This window comes from Malaclemys terrapin, chromosome 17 (genome assembly GCF_027887155.1).
Source record: "Malaclemys terrapin pileata isolate rMalTer1 chromosome 17, rMalTer1.hap1, whole genome shotgun sequence".
Lineage (NCBI taxonomy): Eukaryota > Metazoa > Chordata > Testudines > Emydidae > Malaclemys > Malaclemys terrapin.
In genome coordinates, this window is record NC_071521.1 from 20766598 (window position 1) to 20788826 (window position 22229).

General features: G+C 59.7%; 1 protein-coding gene across 1 annotated transcript in view; it reads right to left on the bottom strand.

The window, feature by feature from the left end:
• Positions 1-22229, bottom strand: part of ABCA2 (ATP binding cassette subfamily A member 2) — a 130635-nt gene that overhangs the window by 34911 nt on the left and 73495 nt on the right. Inside the window, exons 7-21 of the mRNA XM_054007246.1 lie at positions 21308-21493; positions 20691-20909; positions 18123-18445; positions 16702-16861; positions 15135-15263; positions 14143-14310; positions 13456-13552; positions 12204-12377; positions 11986-12088; positions 11510-11624; positions 4460-4650; positions 2974-3124; positions 1878-2082; positions 1369-1533; positions 12-192 (exon numbers count right to left, since the gene is read on the bottom strand). Coding sequence (XP_053863221.1) covers positions 12-192; positions 1369-1533; positions 1878-2082; positions 2974-3124; positions 4460-4650; positions 11510-11624; positions 11986-12088; positions 12204-12377; positions 13456-13552; positions 14143-14310; positions 15135-15263; positions 16702-16861; positions 18123-18445; positions 20691-20909; positions 21308-21493 — 2567 coding nt within the window. The remainder of the gene's footprint in view (positions 1-11; positions 193-1368; positions 1534-1877; positions 2083-2973; positions 3125-4459; positions 4651-11509; positions 11625-11985; positions 12089-12203; positions 12378-13455; positions 13553-14142; positions 14311-15134; positions 15264-16701; positions 16862-18122; positions 18446-20690; positions 20910-21307; positions 21494-22229) is intronic.

Sequence of the window (22229 nt, forward strand, 5' to 3'; positions counted from 1 at the left end):
CCCTGGCTCACATGGTGGTGGTCTTGCCCGCCCCGTTGTGCCCCAGGAAGGACACCACTTGGTTCTCGTAGAGGTTCAGGCTCAGCTTGTTCAGCGCCAGCTTCTTGTCCGTCTTGTAGACCTTGGTGAGCTTGTCCACGCACACGACGAGCGGCAGGTGGTTCGGCTCCTCCTCTATGCCACGCGTCTCCTCTGCAATGAGAGCAGGGAGGTGGTGGGCAGGGGCCTGGGGTGTCTCCGTCAGCATGTGCGGGGAGCCAGGGGACCGGACGCCACCCAGCACTGACCCGGGGCGTGCACCCTGGGGAGACGGGCAGCGGAGCCAAGCGGGGTATTACATGGGGCGGCGTTGATAACGCCAAGCCATACACCAGGGCCCATGCTGCCCCACCCGGCGCCCAGCCACGTCAGCTCAGGGACAAAGGGGCTGGAGGCTCAGCTGGACCGAGCAGCCGCAGCAGGGACCCGCAGGCTCCAGCCAGAACCCCTGCGACAGCGTCCGACAGCGCTCCACACCCCTTCCCCGGTGCTGACTGGCTGTGGGCTCCAACCTCCTCCTCCCTCTTGTCCTTCATCCTACCCCCTCCCTCCCCCGCTCGCAAATCCCCTCCCAAAACGATAAACAAACGGACAAAGAGCCCTGGGGGCAGGGTCCTCCCGTGGGTCAGCCTGCCCCGCCCCTTGCCTAGCTAGCCCTGCCCTGCCCCAGCGCTTGCCCAGCTAGCCCGGGAGCAATTTGGGGCAGGGGCTGCCCCCGTTCCGGGTTCGTGCAGCGCCCAGCACGATGGGGCCCCCTAGGCCCTGCCCTAACATAATAAGCTCCAGCTGGCACACATCAGCATGGCTCGGGTGAACCCACTGCACCATGCTGATTGCCACCAGCGGAGGATCTGGCCCTCGCTTTGTGTCTTGCCGAGAAGCCGCCCCTCCTCCTCCCTCCCCCTTCCACGCCCGCTCTGCCGTAATTCCACTTCCTCCTCTGGCACCTTCTACCAGAGGCTCTCAAGGAGCTGGGGGACAGGGATGAATTTGGCCCCATACCACCTTCGCGAGGCCAGCCCGTGTTATGGCCCTCGCTTTGGGGAAATGGCAGCACAGGGTCCATCTCTGCTGCGAATCGAGGGGCGTTTCTTAGCGGGTTAGCAGCGTGAGCTCAGCTCCAGGCTGTAACTCACTGCTGAGCCGAGCGGAAGCGGGGGCTGGGCAGTCACTGCTGGGCTAACCCGAGTTCAGAACACACCGGTTTTGGCAGGCCCGACCCCCACCAACACCCAAGAGAGGTGGGACTGAGCCAGGAACAGAAGCCAGGTCCCCTGGATCCCAGCCCTTTCCCCGTCTCTGCACTGCCCAGCCTGCGGGCGCTCGTACCCAGCCGCCTGTTCTCCATGGCGCAGGCCTGATCCTCCTCCATGATGCTGAGGCGGGTGGTTCTAGACCAGGGCCAGCTCCACTCCCAGGTTTCGACCCGCCCGTTCCCGAGCCAGTAGGATTTCTGGAAAGGGAAGTACCAGGGCCGGGGGAGCCCGTACATGCCTGCAAAGGAAAGGAGATCAGCGGCAGTTCTGGGGTTCGTGCAGGAGGCCCACAGCGTGCACTGGTGTGGCCGAAAGGTGTGGGCCTCCCCCCAGGAAGTGGGGGCCAGCGGGGGTGGTACGTGCAGTCCCCTGGAAGGGACGACACACAGAGCCCCGGGGCAGATCACTGGTTACACCCCCCTCCTGGTTCATGAACATGGCCAGATGCTGACCTGCCCTCACCCCCTGCGTTCACAGCCATGCATGGGGAGGCTGTTGACAGGCCCTCCTTCCATCCCAGTCAGGTTGGTGCCACCCTGCACCTGCCCCCCTTGGGCTGCAGGAGGCGGCCCCGGCCCGTACCTGGGTGCACGGCCTCGATGTACCACGTCAGCACACCATAGACCACGGCATCCACGATCAGCATCATCATGGAGAGCAGCAGGTTGAAGTCGTCGCCTTCCACGGGCGACTGGCTGAAGGTGTGCCACTGGATGCCCACGCCGGCCACCTCGTACAGCGCAAAGTACTTGGAGCCCAGCCCAAAGGCCGTGGTCGACATGAGAGACTGAGCAGGGGAGAGGGAGGTTAGGCCGAGAGCTGCTCCCCTAAAGCCCTGGGCAGCAATCCCCTAGCCAGCTGCTCCGGGGGAGGCCATCAGGGGTACAGACGGGCAGAGGGGGACGAAAGCCATTGAAGGTGAGGGTGGGAATCCACGGAGGGTCTGGATGCAGCAAAGGGAGAAAGGCCATTGGGGGTGTGGCTAGAAGGGGGCACCACTGCCTCCTGCAGGCGCCCTGGTGCAGTGGCTCTAAGATCAGGATTCACACTGGGTCATGAGCTCGTCACAAAGGGGCCAGCTCAGTGGCGGGGAGCAGACACACAGCCCAGCTCCATCACAGAGTGCAGCTGGGCAATGCCACGCTCCCTACACCCTGCACGGCTCTGGAGAGGATGCAGCATGCGGCCCGTGTTAGTTGGCACACTCCTCTGCAGGGATCCCACCCTCCTGGAGGGGGAAAGGCTTATGCCCACCCCCCAGGGCAGCGGAGCCTTCAGCCCAAGCTTTGGGAGTCCTCAAGACCCCTCCCCCTTCGAGCCCCTGGCCCAGCCGGGCTCTGGCTAAGCAGAGGGATGTGAGGCTGGAAAAGTTGGTTTCTCCAGCTCTGTCCTGCTGAAGGCCACTTGGTCCCTGGGGCTGCAGCAGGCAGTTCTCTGGCCAGAGGTGGCCTGACTCCTCCAGGGACTGGGGCTGGAGGCATGGCCCAGGTGGCATGTGGGGGGGGGGGGTCTCCCTCCTGTCTGCGTGCTGGGCAAGGAGCAGGGAGGGCGATGGGACGTGGGGAGCAGGCCGGTGATGGGAGGGAGCAGAGCTGGGGAGTCCCGTTCCCGGCCGTGTCCAGGGAGGCCAGGCTCAGGGCCTGCAGGGAGCCGCACCGGACCGTGCCCCAGTACTCACGGCGATGCACTTCTCGAAGGCCGTGATCTTGTCGTGGGCCACTTCCTCCCGGATGGCGACATACATGTAGGGGACGTAGCTCAGGAAGTAGATGATGCCCCCGCAGGCTGAGGCCAGCTTGGCCTTGGAATAGAGCACGGACACCAGGAAACTGTGGGGCAGACAGTGTGACATCCTCTGCCGCAGAGGGAAAGGGGGTCATGGCCCCCCAGTTCCTGCCCCGGGGGGGGAGGGACATGCCCCCGAGCCCCACAGAGAGAGGGTGTTAGCCCCCCCAGCCCCACCTCTCCCCCCAAGAAAAAGGCTTACACAGCCCCCCCACTTCATCACCCACCTCGGAGAAAAAGAGGCATGACCACCTCCCACACCCCGTCAAACCCCATCAGAGGGACTGGGCCAGACAGCGGGACTGGGCCATTGGCTCGGTGCTGAGAACTCAGTACCAACCCTGCTTCCTCGGGCCCCATTACTGGCTCCCCTTCCAGGAGGCAAAGACCCCCCAGAATAGAGTAGAGGGAGTGCGGCAGGACCAGCTCTGACCGGACCAAGCACACCCCCAGCAAGGATGGCCAGGGCAGGGGTGTGTCGCTGTGATCACCACACGGGTGCATAGATTCCCCACTGCCCTTTACAGCCACGGTGGCTGCACCACGACGACTTTGTGGTTCCTCCCAACTGAACGTTGATGGGAGAACCTGCTTCCCTGCGAGCCTCAGCACCATAAATAACTCCCACCCGCCCACGAGCCAGACGATCCCTGCAGACACCCGCATCCCGCGACAGTGCAGGCTCCTCACCGCCAATCAGCCTGCCTCCCCCTTGACTCCAACCACTCGGCAATGCTCGAATCAGCCGGCGACTCAGAGGTTTGAGCTGGTGGCATTGGCCCCAAGCTGGATTCTCCTCTGATTATGCAGGTGTAAATCAGGAGGAGCTCCATGGAAGCCCAGGGAATTACACCAGCATCAGGGAACTATCTGGCCTTTAGCTGCGAGATGATCCCAGCCCGTACCAGGGTGGGTGGGGAAAGCATCTGCTACCCGTTGCTGGTAACCACCTTTAATCCTGCTGCTGGTGGCACAGAAACAGGCAGTGCCCAGGCCTTAGGCTGGGGTTGTGGCTTCCCGGACCGCGGGGCCCAGTGCGAGCAGCACTGGGGTGACCCTGGGTACATCCATGGCTCCCCTTCTCTGGGAGTTCATGGTCCCTCGCTAGTGGCCCCAGCATTGTGGCTTTGCTATAAACTGTGAAATCACACATTGGACCAAAATGGAATCCAGACCCCAGAGTAACAAATTAACCACGCTATCCCAGCTGCCCCGGAGCCCTCCCAGGCTCAGAGACAGCGGCCATGCCCCAGGTAGTGCATGTCTAGAGGCCTCGTTGCTCTGGTCCCTTGCCCCTCGGGCTGCTTGACTTGTCCCTAGCTTCTGGGCCCCCTGCCATCACTGCTGTGTTACACCCCCTGCCCCGCCCCAGCGCTCACCAGAACATGATGGTGGCCACGGCGTAGATGGCGAGGAACAGCCAGATGATGAAGACGTCGCTGTGCATCAGGACCTTGCCGTATTTCAGGATGGCGGTGAGCGCGGTGACGGAGATGGAGAGCTGGACAAAGCCGGTGATGAACCAGGCCACCCAGTGGACTGCGTTGTTCAGGCCCATCATCTTCATCACCTGCAAGAGACGGTGCCACGCGCCATCAGAGCACATGGCCCCACTGGGGCTGGTTCCATGGACAGTCCCCGTCCCACCAGCAAGGCGTCCTCATGGGACACAGCGGAGCAAGAACAAGGCATCACAACACAGGCCGGGTTCAAAAGGAACAGCTCTGCACCCTGGTGGGTGTGTGGGCAAGGGGAACCTATGGGAAGGCGGGAGCTGGGGGATCATTCCTTCATTTCCCTATTTGTTACTTGCCTCATAGTAATCTGAGGCCAGGATTGTGCTGCTAAGGTGTCTCTTACAGGCGTTGCATCTACCCAACAAGCAAATTCCCTCAGGCCAAGCTTTCCACCAGTGGCCAGTGACACCCGGGTTGCAACTGGAGGCACCTGAAAGGGGCCTGGTTCCCAGAGTTCACGGCACTCTGGAAACAAGGGCTCCAGAAACATGAGTCCCTTTTGATTAACTGCCATTAAACACAGCAAGTAAAGAAGGCAGGAGACAGCCAGGCTAGATGTGCAGAGCTTGAATAACCCAGGCTCTCTTTGTGATCACCGGATGCGGGGTCGGGAAGTTCTCCCCCAGGTCAGAGTGGCTGAGCAGTGGCCTTGAAATGGGGGTGCAGCGTGGGGGGCAGTTTGCTGGCTAGGAGCATCTGGGTATTTCTCACTTAGCCAGTTGTCTGTCACTGCAGGGACCTCAGGCATTAGTGCGCCTGGGTCCCTCTGATTCTCTGCCTGGCGTTGGCACACAACAGCTTAGCCCACCCGGGGTCTCATTCCACGGTTGGGTTTGATGTGCGGAGGGTGGGTGGGGTCGGTGGTCCGTGTTACACAGGAGGTCAGACTAGACCATCTGGTGGTTCCTTCTGGCCTTAAACTCTGATTCACAAGCATCCTATTCCTCCCTCTCCCTATGCACCCGGGAATCCTTCAAGGGAAAGAGCCTAGCTCAAGAGTACGTCCCGCGGCCCTGGCTGGTCTGTGCAGCTGGTCGCTCTCAGCTTCCAGCATTACAGTCTGATCCCGCTTCTTCTTAAAACACAGGCAGGCAGAAGGGGAGAGAAGCAGCGCACGAGAGGAACATGCAGCTCCCGTCTGTGACCCCCAAAGCTCAGAGGCACAGCAAGGGGCCCGGTGGGCCATTCTGGGACTGTGGCATTAGTGGTTTGGCTGAGGTGGCTCTTATTTTCCACTGGCCGGTCTCTGGAGGTCAGAGAGTTTGCTGGTTTATTACTGTGGTTGGACTTTTAGCTGTCAAAGCATTCCAGGTTGGATGTGGCCTGGCTGGCTAAGCCGGATTCCTCTGAGTGAGGGAAGACAAATGGAGCAATAGGGAAGCAGGAGAAGAAACAGGAAACCGAGGGACTGCCAGGGTGGTTCAGACCTGCGGTCCACTAGCCGTCTCCAGCTGTGGCCACCTGCTTCAGAGGGAGGCGCAAGAGACCCTGCAGGGGGCAGCGAAGAGCTCCACTGCGCCGCAGCCCCACGGTTTGCGTCTGGAGTCTCTCCAGCTCCATACCAAGGTCCAGACCTTTTCTAGCTCTTGGTCCCACGACAAGGTGGGTGGGGGAGGAACTGATCCACGGTGGGGGCTGGGAGGCAGCGGGACTCTTCAGTCCCCATCACTGGGGCTGCTCAGGCACTTGGCCGCAGCAGGGCCTCCCGAAGTGCAGCTGGGAGGTCCCAAGGGAGCAGGAGCGGCAGTAAAGGTTCCCTGGTGTCTCCTGCCAGAGAGAGGCAGAGCAAAGGGCCCAGGGAGACAGACAGAGCCGCCTAATGCTTGTTTGGTGACCTGAACTCAAACCGAGCTCCCCTGGGGAGGGGAAAGCAGGGGTGAGCTAACTGCCCCAAGCCCCCCCCGGGAACACGAGTGTGGGGCGGAGGGGGTGAACACAACAGCATGCAGGGAGAGGGCAGGCGGTCGTCATGGAGTCCATGAGGTGATTGAAAGGTGGATTCTCCAGGGTAGGCAGCAGCCCTTCAGGAACTGCAATCTAGGCATCAGTTTCTGCCAGGGAGGGAGCAGGATCCGTAGGGCTCACGCTTTGCCGGCTTGTTGGTTTCTCTGGCAGAGGTTCCCTCTGATCCCACCCTCCAGCTCTCGGCACCCTGCTGGTCACAACACTGGTTCTCGTGAAATTAAGGTCTAGACATTGTGTGGGGGAAGCCCAATGTTTCCACCCAGGCCCTCCTGGCTAGCGGGATGTGAGACACAGCTCATGGGAAAACCCTGGAGGGACAAAGCAGGCCCCTCAGACAGAGGGCGCAGCTGGAGCACTCTCCAGTTCGGTTTGTTCTCGCTGTCCAAAACATGCGTAGGAAAGATGGAAAGTCTGGCAAGAGACAGCCCTGGCTTAACCAGGAGCTCGTCAATGATCTGAAACTCAAAAAAGAGTCCTACAAAAAGCGGAAAGTAGGTCAAATTACAAAGGATGACTATAAACAAATAACATAAGTATGTAGGGACAAAATTAGAAAGGCCAAGGCACAAAGAGAGATTACCCTTTATGTCTCTAGCTAGCTTAACAAGAAAACATTCTACAAGAACATTAGAAACAAGAGGAAGACCAAGGACCGGGTAGGCCTGCTACTCAACAAGAGAGGACAAAACAATAACAGAAGCATTAAATGACTTTTTTGTTTCAGTTTTCATCAAAAAGGTTAATAGCAATTGGACGTCTAACATACTGAATGCCAGTGGAAATGAGGTCGAATCAGAGGCTAAAATAGGGAAAGAACACGTTAAATATTACTAGGACAAGTTAGATGTCTTCAAGTCATCAGGGCCTGATGAAATACATCCTAGATTAGAATACTCAAGGAGCTGACTGAGGAGATATCTGAGCCATTAGTGATTATCTTCAAAAAGTCATGGAAGATGGGAGAAATTCCAGAGGACTGGGAAAGGGCAAATCTAGTGCCCATCTATAAAAAGGGAAATAAGGACAACCCAGGGAATTACAGACCAGTCAGCTTAACTTCAGTACCCGGAAAGATAATGGAGCAAATAACTAAGCAATCAATTTGCAAACACCTAGAAGACAATAATTTTGATAAGTAACAGTCAGCATGGATTTGTCAAGAACAAATCATGTGAAACCAACTTGATAGCTTTCAGGGTAATAAGCCTTGTGGATATGGAGGAAGTGGTAGATGTGGTATATCTTGACTTTAGCTTTCGACACTGTCTCGTGGATATGGGGGAAGAGGTAGATACCTTGACTTTAGCTTTTTGATACCTTCTCATAAACAAACTAAGGAAACAGCCTAGATGGAGCTACTATAAGGTGGGTGCATAACTGGTTGGAAAATTGTTCTCAGAGGTTCACAGTCAAGCTGGAAGAGTATATTGAGTGGGGTCCCGCAGGGATCAGCTCTGGGTCCGGTTCTGTTCAATGTCTTCATCAATGATTTAGATAATGGCATAGAAAGTACATTTAAAAAGTCTGTGGACAATACCAAGCTAGGAGGGGTTGCAAGTGCTTTGGAGGATAGGATTAAAATTCAAAATGATCTGGACAAACTGGAGAAATGGTCTGAAGTCATAGGATGAAATTTCATAAGAACAAGTGCAAAGTACTTTACTTAGGACGGAACAATCATGTACAAAATGGGAAATGACTGCCTAGGAAGGAGTACTGCGGAAAGGGATCTTGGGTTCATAGTGACCACAAGCTAATTATGAGTCAACAACGTAACGCTGTTGCAAAAAAGCGAACATCATTCTGGGATGTATTAGCAGGAGTGTTGTAAGCGAAACACGAGAAGTAATTCTTCCGCTCTGCTCTGCGCTGATTAGGCCTCAACTGGAGTATTGTGTCCAGTTCCAGGCGCCGCATTTCAGAAAAGATGTGAACAAATTGGAAAAAGTCCAGGGAAGGGCAACAAAAATGATGAAAGGACTAGAAAACATGACCTATGAGGGAAGATTGAAAAAATTGGGTTTGTTTAGTCTGGAAAAGAGAAGACCGAGAGGGGACATGATAACAGTTTTCAAGTACATAAAAGGATGTTACAAGGAGGAGGGAGAAAAATTGTTCTCCTTAACCTGTGAGGATAGGCCAAGAAGCAATGGGCTTAAATTGCAGCAAGGGCTGTTTAGGTTGGACATTAGGAAAAACTTCCTAACTGTCAGGGTGGTTAAGCACTGGAATAAATTGCCTAGGGAGGTTGTGGAATCTCCATCATTGAAGATTTTTAAGAGCAGGTTAGACAAACACCTGTCAGGGATGGTCTAGATAATACTTCGTCCTGCCTTGAGTGCAGGGGACTGGACTAAATGACCTCTCAAGGTCCCTTACAGTCCTACGATTCTATGATGCTATGGCCCCTGTGATGAAGTGGGAATTGTTGGTAGTACTTTTATGAAGCGTGTTCGTGCCTCAGTTTCCCCATGTGCTGCATTGTTACTTAGGGGGTAGGAAAGGGCTGTTTGCTCTCATAGCGGGCAAAGAGACATAGATATGGGTGTCACCTGGCTGTCTGGATCTGGGTTCCCTTATCAATGGAGCCTCTGAAAAGACAACGGCAAATCTAATTGCCTGGACACTGATACCTAGCAACCAAGGCCTCAGAGAGATATAGGCTTCCCCGCCTCTCCGCAGGGGCTGAGCAGCATCTCCCCAGCTCGGGAACAAGGGACTGAGTAGGTGGGAGGGGTTAAGTGTTGGCTGCTGGAGGCAGTCGGGGCTCTCACCTGGAGTTTGACAAAGGAAATCAGATGGAGAGACAGAGCTTGAGCAATGGAGCTCACTACAGCTTGGCTGGGCTCTGAACTAACCAGAATGGACTATTCTTAATCTTCATCTCTGTGCTACCCTCAGGACTTCCCACGCTGCGTTCCAGTTAAGGAATAAACCCGGCTGTTCGGACAATGCTGGGCAAGGTGCATCAATCCCCAGGGTGCACCAGCCTCCTTCGGGGCCTGTCTCAGTTGGACTCGCTGAACGGGGCTCACGGTGAGAAGTGGGGGTGCTGCAGGCCCAGAGGTTCAGTCTAAGGAGGCGGTGAAGCAGCGCGGCTCACCCTGGAGGAAGAGCGAGACCCCTAGGGGGACTGGCACACTGAGGGGGTTCCTCTTAGAGACCCTTCCAAAGCTGGGGCCATCACACTGATCCTGTGGATCTGACACCCCCGAAAGGGGATAGAGGATGACGCCATCGGCAAGGGAAGCACTGATGGCTCAGAGAATGTGCAGAGCTCTCTGCTCCTTCAGCAGCCAAGGCTGGGTCCTGTCCCATGTTAACTCAGCCAGGGCTTGTGGGTAACGGCTCGAAAGGGCTGGGGTTGCAGGACACTGACAGACCCTGTGGTTCTCTCTGGCTCCCAAACTACACAGCCTGTGCTGCCTCTGTGCAGGGTCTCAGGGAAGGACAATGCACAGTCCCAGCAGAGCCCTGTGGGATGCCAATATCTCAATGCCAGGGAAGCAGTGTGTCTGGCCAGCAAGGGCACCGCTGATTTCCTTGTGGGAATTCCAATCAGGAGACCTTGGGAACATGCACAAGCAGATCAGTGAGCAGGGCTGCAGGAGACTCGGGCTGGGAGTCTTCATGGTCCGCTCTGCTGCGTCTGCGTTGCTCCGCAGAGCATCCAACAGGGCTGGGAAAAGCCCCCTAGAGAAGCCTGCCATGCCTGAACGTGGCAAAGGCAGGCTGGTCTCACATTGCCCAGGATTGATAGCCAGCTGTGCCTGGCAATGCGCCCCAGTGCCTTCAGCACACGCTCGTTAGCCGCCGGACCCTCCCTGCTCCTGCAGCCAGGCTCTGGGGGGAAGCCAGTGCCAGCCAAGAACAAAGCGCTGCTGTTTGCCTGGAGCAGTAACCAGGTAATGGGGAGAACTGGGAGGGGGCATGGAAAGGGGCTCCTCGGTGTCCGAGGTAGAAGAGACCCCGCCGGCTCCTCTGTCCCCGTCACCAAGCAGGGATGTTCCCCACGGAACAGAGCCAGCGGTGCGATCCCACTGCTCCGAGAGCCAGGCTGGATCGTTGCTGCCTTAGGCTGTGTTTGCGCAGGCACCTACAGGTGGAAATATCCCTGTGGCACCATCCAGCCCTGGACACCCAGAGAATGACACCTTGGTCCTAGGGCCCGTGCTGTGTTACTGCTGCAGAGGGCCCTCGGCAGCTAATGACACGGGCCTGCAGCGAGCCAGGGAATTACAGAGCACGCCTTGGCCTCAGAGTGATTAGTAGGGGACAAACCCACCCCCGGGAGTCTCACCAACTCCAGCGGGGTAAAGCTGGGGGTGAACTTGGAGCCGTATCTCCTGTGCTCTGGTTTGGAGAACGGAAGCAACCATGGGTCTGTCTCTCCTCTCGCTTGCTCTCATTTTACACCAATTTCAATGGAGTTACCCCAATTTACACGAGGGGAGAGAATCAGGCCCCGGGGCTTTCCCTGTAACATTTCACTCAGGGGTCCACAAACATCCCCATGGGTGGAAAATGTCCTACCAGGCACCTACCCCATGCTCACAATGGCACAGACATCACGCGATCAGGGTCCCGTAACATCTCTGGGCCGGGCCAGCACTTGCTGACGTAGGAAAGAAGGTTACACCACAAAGGCACTTCCTGGTCACTTAGCTTCTTGCATTGCAATTGCAACACAGCGGCTGGAAGCAAAGAGGTGGACCAGCATCACCCCTCCACAGAGCCCAGCTAGACAACCAGGGCCCAGCGGGTGGCCCCACCTATGCCAGGACAGGCATGGGCAGTGCTACTCTCCCCCTTTCCTCCACGCAACTGGATTGTGCTGTCAACCATCTCCCTTCCTACCCCTGCTCCCTGCCGCCCCAGCAGGCCCCGAGAGGGACGCGAAATCCCAGCGCCCCATGGCTCTGCCCGCAGGTGCTTGGGGGTCCCCACCTCTTTCAGCCGATGCTCCTTCTCCGCCACAATGTGCTGGATCATCATTGCCACCGAATAGACCCAGGAGATCACCATGCACAAGGGCATCATGTGCTCGATGACGAACAGGAAACTGGGGAAGAGAGCAGGAAAGCACCATGAGAGCGCCTTGCTGGCCAGGCTCCCCTGGTGGGGTTGGGGCGACGGGGAGCCCTGCGCCATCCCTCGCTGGTGGGTATGGAAGGAAGTGGAAGAGGGGCCCATCAATTCTGCTCCAGCCTCCCTCAGCCCCAAGCACCGTGCCCAGTTCTCGCCTCACTGTCTGCGCTGGGGCCTTGTCTCCATTTTGGTTCGGCCGCTTGGGCCTAGCAAGGTATTTGCCCAGGGGAGAGGCAGGGGCTGGGATTGGCCTGTCAGGTCCCTGCAGCCCCTGTGACATGACATGAGACTCCTGCTGCCGTTCTCCCCTGTCACCCACCCCCAGCGTTACTCACTCGTCCCTGGTGTAACACGGGTACGGGAACATCTGCACGTAGTTGCCAGGCTCCACCACGTCGTGGCCCACGAAGGTGTTGATTATGGCTCGCTCCATCATGTCTGAGGGGAGACAGAAGAGCCTAGTTCAGCGAGGGGCAGGGACTGTGCCACTCGTCGAGAGGGTGCTACAGGCGCTGCTGTGAGGCTGCTGGCAGGTGGGCCTCAGGCCACTCACCCTGGATCCACACGAAACCGTAGAGGAAGTAGAAGCGCCCGCCCGTGTTGGGGCCCGGCCGCCAGTATGCCCGCCGGATCTCGTTGGTCTTCTCGGTGAAACTGGAGTTCTGCCGGATCTTGTACATCACGTGGGGGGGCAGGGAGCCATCCTTGTTGGTCTGGAAGATCACACCTGGGGAGAGCACGCTCAGAGCGCTGAAGATGGGGCGGCCTTCCTCTCCCTGCCGGCTCTGGGGCCAGCGTACGCTGGGACAGGGAGGGTACTCTCACGCCACATGCCCAGGGCCTTACCCAAAGAGATCAATGGGGTCCTATTGACCTCAGTGAGCTTCAGACCAGACCCCACACGAGGGGGAAGCGAGAATCCAGAACAGGAGAGGAGGGAACCAGCAATGGTCGCCTTCCACTGGAGCATCTCACAGGGCTTTGAATTAAGACCTGCAGCCACCTTAAGAGAGCTCCCTCATGTTATAACTGGGGAAACTGAGGCATAGAGCAGTTCAGTGACTTGCTCAAAGTCACCCAGTAAGGCAGTGGCAGAGCCAAGACCAGCCTCCTGCTCTCTCCCATACCAGCGACTTCCTGCCTTCTGCTCCTGCTACGGACAATACACATGGGGATTATTGGAGGGGATCCTTGTATCTGAAATGAGCGACCTGCCCAACGCGCAGCCCGGAGGCTAGCATTTGTACAGGCCACCTGCCAGTGCGCGCTCCCTGCTCACGGCACACGCGTGATCCCCCTAGGTCGCCCGCCTCCTGCACATGCTGCGAGCACTAACAGAGCAAGGACCAGCGGACAGACCGTGCCAGCCTCCCCAGGGACTGGTAACTTCCCGTACTTACTGCCTGGGCTCCATGGGGGATGGGCTCCCAGCAGTGCTAGGTCTGGCCGAGACACTGAGCAACATACGCGCCAAACTGCACTCCCATGAGGAGCTCTAACGAAAGGGGGAGCTGCAGTGAAGCAGGTTCCCAGACGCCGGGGCCTAGTATTAGCCGAGGCCATGGGGTGGCTGAGCGAATGGGCCTCTCTGAATTCAGGCATCCTGGTAACCCCCCAAATCCAAACCCACGTATCTGGAAGTGCTGGGCTCAAACCCCAGGGCAGCCGGCTGGGCTCAGGGCAGACAGACAAAGCCGGGGGCTGGTTTCCAAGCTGGCGAATGGACAAGGGAGAGGAACCAAGTGTGGCCCAGTGACTGGAGAGAGGAGAGGGAAGGTAAGCGCGAGGCCGGGGCGGGGACGTACTGGCAAACACCGTGACGTTGTCCTGGTACGCCTGGTTCAGCGTGTAGTTCACAATGCTCTCCTCGTCGGGGAAGCCCTTGAAGATGTCCACGCTGACCTGGCGGGAGGGAAAGGCCCCGTGAGACCCCGCTGCTCAGGAACAGCTCCCCGCGCTCCTGGGCACACTCCCGTGGCCGCTCTCCCCAACTCCCTCACAGCCAGCTGCATCCAAACCCTGCCCCGGGACGGGGGTGTAAACAGGGAGCCCGAGCAGAATGCATTGCCAGTGCCCAGCCGGAGCCACCTCTCTGCACACCCAGGGGCTGCTCCATCAGGACAGGGCTCCCTGTGGCTGTGGCTGGCCACCAAGCGGAGTCCGGCAAGCAGCCCTGCCAAAGGCGCTTGGATCTACCCCGCCTTCACCCCCATTTCCAGCTACGCCCCACTCTTCAGCAGAGTGCTCTGGGAGGCCCACGCACTGCGGCCTGAGGTGAAAGATCCTGGCACAGCAAACTAGAGCGAGGACGGGCGACTCAGACCTGCTGGGATTTGAACCTGTGGTTCCAGGGGATCCTAGGGGGTACAGCCCACCCAGCTACTACAAGGCCCCCTAGAAGAGCCCTGGGACAGAGGCAACAGGGCCTCCCAGCATTCCCGGGCAGCCTGGCAGGACCCAGGCTGGGCTCCATGAGGCTGCGTCGCCCGCACCTTGGACATGAACTGGATCCAGCCGCAGGCGGCGTTGTCGATGGTGTCCAGCTGCTGCAGCAGGGCGCTGGCGTTGGGCAGCGAGAAGTTGCCGTCGATGAAGCTGTGGAGGAGGTTGTTGTCTGAAGTGTTCAGGATCTCGGGGTGTTTGTGGAGGTCAGTGGTGAACTGGGGAGAAGGACAGGCCCGGGGAGAGAGACAGACCAAGGGAAGAAAGGATGAAATGGTGCGGAGGAGCTTCCATACCTCACCCCATCTCCTCTTGGTGCTACTTGTGCAACACACATGGCTGGCTCCACTCCCCCTGCCTTGCACCATCGTTTGCAGCCGTGCAAACGCCCCCCTATCCGCCCCCCTTGCTCTCACCAGCAGGGGTGCTTTACGCCACCCTGCACGGCCATCAGGAACGAAGCAGGGCTGTGGGGAATCTGGCCCTGAATTGCTGGGCGATGCAATACACAGAGAGAGGGCCCAGCAAAGGGCATGTGCCATGGCGTCTGGGGCACCGGTCACGGGGCAGCTGGAGGCAGCCAGCAGCCTCAGCAAAGCCAGGAGCAGGGAAGGGGCCCAGAAGCCGTCTCTCCCCTTCCCTGGCCTGTCATGTTAATCTAACTAGGCACCTGAGTGGTCAAACTGTGCGTCACTCAGCAGTGATGTCCCGGTCTGAGAATGTTGGCTCCCACCCCCCAGACTGGGCACAAAGTCCAGGGGCTGACAGACTGAGGGGGCGACAGCTCCCCCCTCCCCCAATAACAGCCCCACACCCGGATTGCTGCAGCACAGCTGGTAATGCCAGCGACCCGCCTGGGAAGCTAGCGGACATGGGCCCAGGGCTGTGCACCCTGAAGTAACGCCCTGCAACGGGATGGGGATCCCGCAGGACCTGCTGCCATAACACCAGGAGCAGGTCAAATGTACTTTGCTGTGGTGATGAGATCCGTCTCTTGGCTTCGCTCCAAACCCATTCCTCTCCTTCCCCCGCCCGCAAGCACCTCCTGAAGCCAGCGGATCCGCCGCTGCAGTTTGCCCTCCTCCAGGAAGCCCCGGATCTCAGAGGAGACATTCAGCCAGACCTGGGCGTAGCGAGTCACGTTCCCGACGAAGGCAAAGGTCTCATTGGCCTGTGGGGAGAGAGGGGAGCGGAGATGGCAGGGGACGTGGAGGCAATGGGAGAGCATTGGCCCCACTGCATGCCTGGGACTGGGACCACTATGCTGCCCCGGTCATTACGGCTCCCACAAGAGCAGGGGTAAGGACCCCTACACAGCAGGGAGAGTTGGGCCTTGTGTAGGCTAGACAAGCCAAACCAGTGCACACACACACAGCATTACTCCCGAGTAGCTACTGCACTTGAAATCCACCCCCTCTTAACCCAAATTCACTTTCGAGTGGAGACACGCCTTTAAAGTGGCCTGTCCCTCCGCCAGATCGGTTTAGCTTCAGTCAGTCGTTTGTGGACAATGGGAGGCAGCCAGTTGGCTGTGCGCCCGGCTTGTCCCGCTGGGCAGCATCTCCCCGTTCCCTTGTGCTCCTCTGCTTCGCTGTCAGCGAGTTGTCAAGTCTGTTCTTACGCTGCCAGCTCCTGGGGGCAGGGACTGGCTTGTTCTGGGTTTGTACAATGCGGCCCTGGCCTGTAGGCTTTGTCAGAATACAGACAACACTAAGCCAATCTAAGCAAGGGTTAAACCCACTTCGGTGCATCTATGGTAGGGGCCCTCACCAGTTTAACTAGGTAACTTTAAAACCCATGTAATTAAATCAGTGCAACTCTTGTAACCCAGACACGGCCTTGGTCCTGCCCGGTCGCCGCTAGGGAATGGCAGTGATGCAGCTGGCCTCCAGATGGGACCCTGGGACCTAATTCCTCTCTGCCTGGGCATTTACCTGTATGCAAAGCAGGTACGCAATGCTACTAAACTAGCATCCTTCTCGCTGGCCTCTGCCATTCACTGTCTGGGTGGAACGAGCCTCACGCAGCGCTAGGCCTCAGGGAACTGACCCTGGGCTGGCATCATGCACCTTCCTGTCGCATGCCCGGCACTGGGACCGGCGATGTCAGGGGAAACCACAAAGGAAACGAACACCCGGCTTCCGACGTGTAACGAACAGGCCAAACTGGGCCAGCAGCCTGCGGTGCTGGGCTGGAAACCACCCTGGCTGGCTGCCACGCAGCCCGGACCCGCTGCAGATGTGACAGTGAACCCACAGCCACGCTGCGCTCGGCCTCCAGCAGCAACTCAGCTGGAGGAAGGGAAAATACTTTCCCCCTCCCCTTCCGCATGCTGCGTTCAGTCACTGAGCCTTAATTACCGATTCCAAGGCAGAGCTCCATGGGCCCCCAGGGCTCCTGGCACAGCTCAAGGGCTGGAGCAATCCATGAAACCCGGCTCCTTAAGCGCTGCTGCCTGCCACAAGCTGCTCAGCACCACCTGGCTAGCCATGGACTTTGAGACCTTAGGGGCTTCCAGGGGGCCCCTCAATAGAAGCAGGCTTCGAGTCTGATGGCCAGCAGGCCAGGCCGCCCTGTGCAGGCCCATCTGGGCCGGCCAGCGCCCTCACCTTCAAGATGACCTTGTCCACCTCCGTCCCGACAGGCGAGTAAAGGATCTTGGGATTGCTGGTCATGAGGTGCACCAGCAGTCCCAGGTTACGCTGCTCCTTGCTGGTGAAGCCCAAGGAGCTCATGTTGCCCTGCTTCAGGGCCTCGGGCTCGATGGTGCTGGAAAGGGAACCACACAGGGTCAGTCCTGGGGCTGGAGGGGCCGTCCCTGGGGCCCAGCGGGGGAGCCGCGCAAGGCACTGCCAATGCACCGTGGGCACCAGAACTTCAACCCCACAGCAAAGGGTAACGTTCCAGCAGCAGGGTCATGGCAGGGAGCCTGCACCCTCAGCGAATACCTGGCACGAGGAGCCTTCCTCCGCCCCCAGTGACACGGGGGGCTCTGATAGCCGCCCAGGCTGCAGAAGGACGAGGAGTTTCAGTCACCCCAGCGCCCCCTCTGTGTGGCAACTGGACCTGCAGCTCAAGGTCCCTCTGGAGAGTAGGTGCCAGTGCTGTACATGGCGCTCACTAAACCCACTGCCTCATGTGTACGTCGGAGGAGGGTGGGGTGGGGGCGGCAAGGACCCTGCCGAGGATTCCAGTCCTGGCACATGCCCGGGGGTCCCACAGTAGCACTAAGGCAAGGCCTGGTACGGAGCCAGCTGCTCCCCACGGAGCCCTGTCTGGAGTGCTCCCCTCCCCCCAGTGATACTCCACAGTCCTCTCCTGCTCCCTTCAGGGCAGCGGCACCAACCTGCTCCGCCCCTGGGCAAACTGGTCCCGCCCCTCCCCGCCAGGCTCTCTGGGGCACTCCCTTTGCGGAAACCCTGCATGTCCCACACTGTGCAGGGGCCAGTGCACGAGAAGCCCGAGCACGGTTTCACACCGACTCACACGCTGGTGAGTCAGCGAGACGCTGTGGGGTTGATGCAGCGAGAGCTGTGCCGTGGCGGCGTGGAAACCCGCCCACAGCCAAGGACACGTGGGCAGGATGTGCAGACCCACTCGGCAGCAGCCAGCCTGGCTTTCCCCACACGACCTTGCTCATGGACTACACTCCGGGGTGGGAGGGCGCACTGCCAGGGAGAGGGGGTGCAAGCTCCGAGGCACGGGCTGACCTGGTCTCTCCGGCTGGCCAGCTCCTAAAGCAGCCCTGCTACCAAGGCCTAGGCACGGGGTGTGAAAATGGACCATCTGGGCCTGGTGCACTGACCCCTGCTCCCTCTTCCCAAAGGAGGAGCTGCCCACCCCTCCCCGCCCTGCTAATGGAGCTTGGTCTTAACCTGCAGCTTCCCCATGACCCCCCTCATGCCACCCCAACCCTGGGCTGGCTCTGCCAAGGGACCTCGCTCCTACCCTGTGCCCTCAGTTACTGCAGCCCCGGACTCCCTTCGTCCCCTCATCCCAGGGACAGGGGCACCCGCCTGGCAGCGCCTACCGGTTGTTCCCGCAGAGGATGGGCTGCAGTCCTGCCCAGAGCTGCACAAAGGCCGAGCGCTGGCCCTGGGGGTTCTCTCCCACGGGCTCCCTGTCGCCCTCCTCCGTGGTGGAGTTGGCGCCGGCGGTGAAGTTGCCACCCCAGCTGGTGCTGTTGGTGGCGGGCGGGGGTGCTTTGCTGGCACAGGCGCCCTGGGGCAGCAGCTTGGCCAGAGCCGAGAGGATGTCCACGTCCTTCAGAACCTTCTCCATCTCCACGAGGTCCTCCAGGAGGGCGTGGAGCCGGTGCTGGGCCGCCGTGCTGTTCACCTCGTCCAGCTTGAGCTGCAAAGCCAAGGGCGGGAGAGGTTCAGCAGCAGCACAGGGTGCCCACAGGACCCGCTCTCCCAGCAGTTACCAGGGCCAAGGAGTCCAGCCAGGAGAGCGCCAAGGAAATACCCCCTGGCGTGAAATACACGGGGTCCATCACAGGTACAGGCTGTGCTGCCCAGGGCCCGGGCTGCTGCCCCCACAGCCCTGGACCCTCACCCGTCCAGCCTCCCAACATTCAACTCCATCAGCACTCGGCCTGGCCTTGCACCTCCTCCTCCCACAGCCTCCACCTGCTGCCCCTCGCCCGCTCCCTCCAGCACCCCAGAGTGGGCTACTTGTCACACGGAGGGGTCCCGTTTATCTGCACCCGTCTGCAAGCCAGTCGCCCATTCCCTGTGCCTTGAGACGCCCCGTCCCCCTTGCGCTGTGCGTCAGGCGCTCTATGGAAACACACCACAGCGGCCTTGTGCATTCGCAACGGGCGTAAGCAGCTGTAGGAAAATACCGGGAAGCCTCAGGCTCGGGACCGACACCTGCCAAGCCTCCAGGGCCCGACTTCACCTGGCAAGGTGCCAGTGGCAGGCTCACATGTATGGGCCAGGCCATTTGCTGCGTCCCCTAAAGCTGGCGGGGGCCCGCTGCTGACAGGCAGAGACAGCAGCCAGTGTAATTAACACAGCAGGCACTGTGCAATGAACCTGCTCAGCGAGAGGATGTGGGTCCATGGAGCTGCCAGGCTCCCTGCACCCAGGCACCCTGCGTAGGACTCTGCCGTTCGGTAAGCACCCGGTGGGATTCTGTTGGCCTCTCTGGTACATTCACCGTGCCCAGGCCCTGCTGCAAGGGCACGTCAACACCGACTGGTTCCCTTGCTCCAGCAGCTCTCCCAAGGGAGCCAGAATTGGAAGAAGCCACATAACAGAGGTGACTAAACTGAATAACGTTAAGTGCCCCAGGCATCCCCTCCCTAGGGACCCCATGGTACCTGGGAGTGGAGACCCCTGGGTGTGATTCCTGCCCTCGCTGATGCCAGAGAGCAAGACAGCACTGGGCACTCCACATGGGGAGAGCTGCACTGGTGGCCAGGGCCTGGGACAGCTCATGGAGCGCACGCACACAAGAGGGGCTGTTCCCAGGGATATCGCGTGATGGTGCTTGTGGGACGGAGCTCTGCAAAGCCCAAGAGTGGAAGTGACAATGCTTTCCAGTCACTATCTCCTCCCAGGACCCTGCAGCCCCAGGGAGCGAGGGAACCGCTTGGAGAGATAGACCGGGGCCCTGGGACAGCTGAAAGAGAAGGAGAATGGATTCCCTTGCAAATAAAGGGGGCTGGTCTATGGGACAGGGACAACAGCCCCTAGGCCTGGCCCCATTCCCTGAACTGGCTGAGACCCAGTGGCCAGGAGGGCAGTGGCTGCACTGCGTTCAGGAGAGATCTCAGAGACACCCCAGCAAACCAACCCCGAGCAACAGAACAGCTCTGCGGCTGCACATGGTGAGCACGGGGGCAGGCAGAGGCCACGCACCTGGGGCAAAGGATGAATGGGCCCTTTGCAAACTCCGCCCTAGAGGCGGGGCTTTCTGAAATGACCAATCAGCTGAGGAAGCCAGGTGGTGCAAGTGAAGTGGGTTTGAAATATCAGACTAGGGAGGGCAAAGCCAGGCAGGAGGGAGGTGGGCCAGGAAGAGCTACCTTGGCTTGGGGGGGCAGAGGAGGGGAGCGGGGAAGGGACAGGGAGGGCTGGAGTGGAGAGCACAGGGCCCCTAAGCCTCTGACCTTCCAGTAGGAGTCTCAGCAGTGTTTGCTGACAGTTCAATGATCCCTCCTTATCCAGGGGGCCGGGGCTGGTGGCGGAGCGCCATCCACAGGGGCCCCTGGCCTGCAGAATGCTCTGCCCCCAAGGTCTGCCCCCACCCACATCTGCTGGCTAAGCAGGCACACTGCAAAGCCCACCTGGCGGAGCGGGCGGATCGAGGACCTGGTGGCAGGAGGGAGATCAGCTGGAACAAGCACTACCTGTGACCTGGCCAGGACAGCTGCTGCCTGGGGGCTGCAAGTTCAACGAACTGATGGCTTGAGCCCAGTACATCTCGTCCCTGGACACAGGGCTCGGCATCCTTACGCCGTCTGCTGGCAAGGTGGGAGCAGATTGGCAGAGAGGGCAAGGCACGTACTCCAGCACGGGCAGGCCCAGGTGTCAGAGCAGGGCAGCCGCAGACGTTCTCCCTCCCTCTGCCAGGCAGAGGTGCCACTTACCCTGCTGACGACTTTGTGCACGTCCAGCTGCTCCTTGAGCTCCATCGCCAGCTGGGTGAAGTGCTCCCGGCGGACGCTGGCGCTCCCGTTGCAGACGGTGGCCCGGTAGGCCCACAGCCAGGGCTGCCGGCTCCCAGGGACAGTCAGGATCTGCTTCAGTTCCTCCTGATCCTGGTCACAGGTCAGGTGCTCCAGCACCGATGGCGTGAAGAGGATGCTCTGCGGGAGAGAGGACGTGCTGTCACTCCCTGCCTGGGATGGCTCGGGCTGGGACAGCCAAACTCTTCCAAAAAGCAGGGGGTTCCTTGTATTCTGAGCTGCCCCTCGCTTTCCCCTTCTGCCCAGGCAGCAGGACACGGTGCCAGGCAGGGATCTGTTCCCAGCTCTGCCCGGACTCTGGGCATGTCCTTCACGTGGGAAGGACGGAGACTCCAGCCAGAGAGCCCCATGGTCCAATTTGGAGCGGTGGGGAATTCCGGCCAGAGACACTCTGGGCACAGGAGTCCCAGCCAGAGGCCCGTAACCGGTGGGGGTGAGTCCCCTCCAGCGTGGGGCTAGGGAATACACACAGCCGTCACACCGGAGCCTGCCCCCCACAATTGCTCGCAGCCCCTCACCTCCATCTCCTTCACAAAGGCCTGGGGGCTGTAGGAAGCAGAGGCCTCGGAGGGTGCGCCGGCCAGGCCCAGGGCCTGGGACAGGAGGTGCAGGAGGGCCTGCCTGTGGGTGGATCTCTTGGGGTCGCGCAGAGCCCTGTGGATCAGCCCATCTTCCAGGTTCCTCCACCCGCCCAGGAGGCTCTCCTGGAACCAACAGCGGGAGAGGAGGTGAGGGGACTGCGGCAGGAGGCGAGATCCCTGGCAGGGTGTGGAATGAAGAAGGCCCCGTGGGGCACTGACAAGAGACCCACATGTCCCCCAAACTTCTAGCTGGCCAGAGAAGAACAGCAGCATCTTCGCTCCCTCAGCCTCGAGGCCTGGCCAGCAGCAGGTGTGGGGCAAGGGGACCTCAGGAGAGACAGGGGAAGGGGGACCACTGGGGCAAGGAGAGCTTGGAGAAGGGTGGAAAGGGGGACATGACCCATGGGGACTTTGGGGGCATAGAGAAGGGGAGATGGCAGGGAATGGGCCCTGGAGACCTTCAGGGGCAGGGGATGCCGGAGAAGTCTGGGGACAGGGATAGGATGGGGCACATGGCATCAGCCGATGGAAGGAGAGGGCCTGGGGCTGAGGGGAAAGATGTAAAAGAGCGATGGGGTTCAGGGAGAGCTGGGGGCTCAAGGAGGGGAGACAGGATCGGGATTTAGGGAGAGGGTGATGCGATTTGGCAGGCACGGAAATGTCCGCAGGGGCTGAGGGGGAAGAAGACATCCTTGTGGACTGGGAGCGTCGGCTGAAGCGGGGAGGGAGCAGTCAGGAGTGCCTGGCGGGGGGTGGGGGGATCTGTCCAGCGGGTCCAGACACCTCCATCTTCCCCAACTGTATCCAAAGAAGAGACCCCGCCTGTGTGAGCCTCTGGGGCAGCCTTCTCCGGGGGGGG